The following is a 4,240-nucleotide window of genomic DNA, read 5'->3' as shown; positions in this document are numbered from 1 at the left end:
GTATCCCCCCCCCCCCATGGAGTTGAGGAAGCATAAAGGAACATTGAATTTGTGGCGTTATAGGTCCACACTAGCTTTGAGCACAGTGCGGGGAAGCGCTATATAATAATTTAGCATTGTTATGTGTATATGGCTCCGCCGTCTTTATAGTTTTCGTCATCGAAGGAGTCGTGTGCTGACACTGTTATGTACTGGGAACACACAATAAACAGATAATGTCTTGCTCGCCTGAATTAAAAGTATTGATGAACGTCGTTGTACAAAATGTCGACGACAAATAAAAGCAAGACTCAAGGCAGGCATTAACGTGTTGTAGATAGTGTTTTGGTTCCGATTCATTGGTGAGGGGTGGGGTTAAAGATATTGACTTCAAACTACTGGCCGCTTGAAGTACCAGTGACATATTTTTGAACACGTGCTAATAAACTAGCAATTTTTTTGTCAAACAAGTCATGACAAGTTCTGATCATGCTACTCACAGGAGCGTTATTATTAGTCTGAATCTCAAAACAAGATCAATTAAATAAATAGACAGTATAAAACCGTATTTCTATAATACTTGAACGTATGAAAATAACCTTTTATTTCGAAGTATAAACAAACAACAATTAATATTGTGTACAACATGATTATAACATGCAACGAGCATGAATATTTAATACAAGTAAAATATGAAACACAATGGAAATGTAATTCAAAATATCTTAGACAGCATAACTCATACGAAATCAGTCTCAACCCGCCGACTGACAATATAATAATTTCATTCCAATCTTTAAAAAAAAAAACATGACATGAAAGAAACTAACGTAAACGCGAAAACTAACTAACGTGAATAGTTCAACACTGACAATGATCCAAATACAACAACATATATTCTGAAAAATATTTACAACATGGTCTTTTTGTGTGTATCAGTCAGTACACTTGAATCTAGACGACTTAATAGAGTTACATGTATTTCTCGTGACATTGTCTTAGAGTTAGCAGTCACAGCCTTCCACGTAAACAAAGTCCAGCAAGTTCACATAATGTCATGACCAATTCTACAGCCAATGTTCAAAATATGTTTTTTCTCGCTATAACATCACGCCCTCCTCAACTTGTTGACAGCAATTGATTTCTTCACCAAGCGTCGAACTTGTTTCGTTGAAACTTCTGTACTTTCGTCAACTGCGATGTCACCATCAAAAGTGACCGTCTTTGAAGTTGTGGATTTGGAAGCACGACTTGATTTCCTCGGAGATCTGGAAACAGCAGCCTTTTTAGGTGTACTCGTAACTGGAGATACTGGCAGTGATGGCGGTGGTGGAGATTTTCTTCCCGTCGACGCCCTTGAACAACAGGAACGTGATGACGTAGACGGACTACAAACCGAACAGATTCCAGTCACTGGACACTTAGAACGTGCTCTTGTCTGGGCGATGTCATCATCACTGGAAATTGGAAAGAAAAAAAATATGAATATTAACGATACTACAGTAGTATATTAAAAGGATCATGTTACTAATCATTTTGTCGTTACAGAGATGTCAACTTTTACGTGACGTCACAAATTATGCAATGTAAATGTAAAGTAGCCTAAATAAGTCCCAGAGAAAACAATAATGATAGGTCGCCTTACCCGTCTGACGAAGTCACATGTCTTCTTTTTGAGGAACCGCTGGCTGCAGTCCTTTTCTTGGACGGCGAAGTGGTGGTTTTCGTATCATCTAATTTCCTCTTTCTTGTCTTTGGTGGAGACTTCGTTGGTGTAGCAGTCACGCTTGTTGCAGGTTTTGCCAATTCACTGCGAACATCAGCCATGCTTTTTAATTCTGCAATTCGTTTTGATCTCTCGGATACTTCGGGTAAATCGCTGGAAGCACCAGTCATAGCTTTGGCAGTTCGTTCTGTGGCACAAAAATGAACATTCATAAGTCACTTAATATAATTTCCATCATCTTTTGGTGAAATTTCGATCCATTATACACAATAATATACGTATACCTGCATTGCACCGGTTGACTTCGAAATAAAACAATATTTAATGCACACTTACTTCTCTTTCTGAGAGTTGTTTCAACTCTGGTTGCCATGGCATCCTCATCAACTCTTCCTCCTGTCGCACGATATTCCTGTATCACTTCATGATTAACCTCATCCATCAATTGTTGCAGTGACATCTCTTCTCTAGCGCCCCCTATGATGACCTTTGACAATAGTTTAGCATCTTTTAATGACACGTATTGACCTCCAGTCAGGTGAGCAATGGCCATAAAAAAATCTTTGAAGCCTTCAGCATAGGACCCACACACTACACTGTATAAAGTGATGTTTTTCTCTGCCATTTGACGAGCGATTTTCATTGGATCATGACCAGCTGGACAACCTGTAAGATTGGAAAAAGGGGAGGGACATCGTTAATATATAGGTAAGAAGAGGTAATTTTACAGATTAAAATTAACAGTGAAATTTCATATGATTTCAGAATCCATGAAAATGAGTGTAAAATATCAACTGTGGTTACATGATCACTATGATTCATGTACATGTAAACTATATATGGAAACATTTCAATAATCAAACATCTTAGAAAAATAGCACACCATTCAGACATCAACAAAGTGGTGTAATAAGATATTACAAATTGCAATATTTACCTTTTGGAAACCCATCTCCACTTGTATCCAGACCATGGGGAGGAGCATCAGCAATCAAGACGCACACTTTCGTCGCCTGGGGGCGCCATTTCAACTTCAGGGCTTTGTGAAGACCATCAGCTACAGCCTCTGGACCGTCACCACCTGAAATATTACGTAAATAAAACTGAGATGAGCGCTTGTAGAATGACATTATATAGCTAATGAAAATCTTTGACTGTACATTTAAAAATTGTTTTGCACTTGTGTAATATCATACTCGACGCTGAAGAAAATAGTATCATTGCTGAGGTTCGTGGTGGAGACATCATGATCGACGGCGCCGACAAAAACAAACTTTTGTTCAAAAAAAATAGAAACACATACCTCCACTCGCAGACATTTGATTCATTTTCTTCTGCATATTCTTCAAGGATGGAGTGAAGTCCAGTACACGTGTTACAAAAGTTCTGTCTTGTGGAGGATGGTCTCTGTATTCAACCAATCCTAGATGGATATCAGACATCTCCTTGGCAACGATTTCTTCCACAATACTTTGGATATTCTGTTGTGAGAAATATAAACCAAATAAGTGTTATCATTCTCAAAATGAATGTCAGTAAACTATCATTCATCCACAGATACAGTGACCTCAGTGGTCATAAGTTAGGTTCTTTCGTTTTTTTCTCAAGTTCAACATCGCAAAATACCCAAATGCACTGTGAGCTGAAAAAAAAAATTATTCATGTCACGTGGTAGGAAAGAAAATATACTAGTTATCAAAGTTACAAAGTGAAAAGGTTTCTCAAAACAATATGCGTGAAAATGATTCACACCTTTCTAGCTTCTTCTATCCAGCTACTCATACTGCCAGTGCAGTCCATAACGAAAGCTAAATCCAGTATACGAGCATCGTGATGTTTCAGCAAAGGCTGTGGAACAAAGTCGGGAACGTCGATTGCTCCTGCTGGCATTTTCAATTCTTTTTTCAGACTTCGAAATTGACACGAAAGTTATTGCTCAATCGCTTTTTTCTGCGCTGTTCCTTAGTCGAGTTGGACCAGTTAGTGTTTTGATTTGTGTAGTAAGTCTGTATTCTTTATTATATATAGTGCGCAACCATTGTACAATGATATGACGTAGTGGCAGTCTACGCTATTAATAGATAGCGGTGACCAATGATGTCAGAGTATATCGAACGTGTCGAAACATGTTCTACCCGCAGAGGGCGCTATTTTTGATGAGTCAGCGAGAGGACAAGTTGGTACACGTACAAGCATAACCTATTTACACGCTCTTAAGTGGCTTCACTGTATCGTTATATATAATTAATCGTGAATACATGCAATTATAATATCATAACTGTCGTCCGTTAATTATTTTAGTCTAGATTCCTATACGCATTGCGATCATTACAATCATTTTTCGATAGTGATCGTAGAGGATCGTCGGCAACTAAACTAGTTTTATCAGACAAATATTTAAAAACGGACATTTTCGCAGTGAAGACATTAAACTATCATGTCAAAATAAGCACAACATAAATGATAAATTTCATATAGAAATTGGAATCTTTATATGTTTATATTATTGATTTATATATATTTATTTTAAATTAT

At 37.5% G+C, this 4,240-nt stretch overlaps 1 protein-coding gene across 1 annotated transcript; it reads right to left on the bottom strand.

Moving 5' to 3' along the window:
• Nucleotides 1-570: 570 nt before the first annotated feature.
• On the bottom strand, nucleotides 571-3,687 carry LOC144435215 (uncharacterized). Its single transcript, XM_078123797.1, has 6 exons — nucleotides 3,458-3,687; nucleotides 3,009-3,186; nucleotides 2,643-2,786; nucleotides 2,042-2,371; nucleotides 1,625-1,892; nucleotides 571-1,436 (listed from the first exon to the last, which is right to left on the bottom strand). Exons 1-6 carry the CDS (start codon nucleotides 3,593-3,595, stop codon nucleotides 1,088-1,090), a joined length of 1,407 nt encoding a protein of 468 aa, XP_077979923.1. The 5' UTR covers nucleotides 3,596-3,687; the 3' UTR covers nucleotides 571-1,087.
• Nucleotides 3,688-4,240: the final 553 nt, after the last annotated feature.

This window comes from Glandiceps talaboti, chromosome 5, assembly GCF_964340395.1.
Source record: "Glandiceps talaboti chromosome 5, keGlaTala1.1, whole genome shotgun sequence".
Lineage (NCBI taxonomy): Eukaryota > Metazoa > Hemichordata > Enteropneusta > Spengelidae > Glandiceps > Glandiceps talaboti.
The sequence above is the reverse complement of the archived record's forward strand: the minus strand, read 5'-3'. Positions and strand labels throughout refer to the sequence as shown.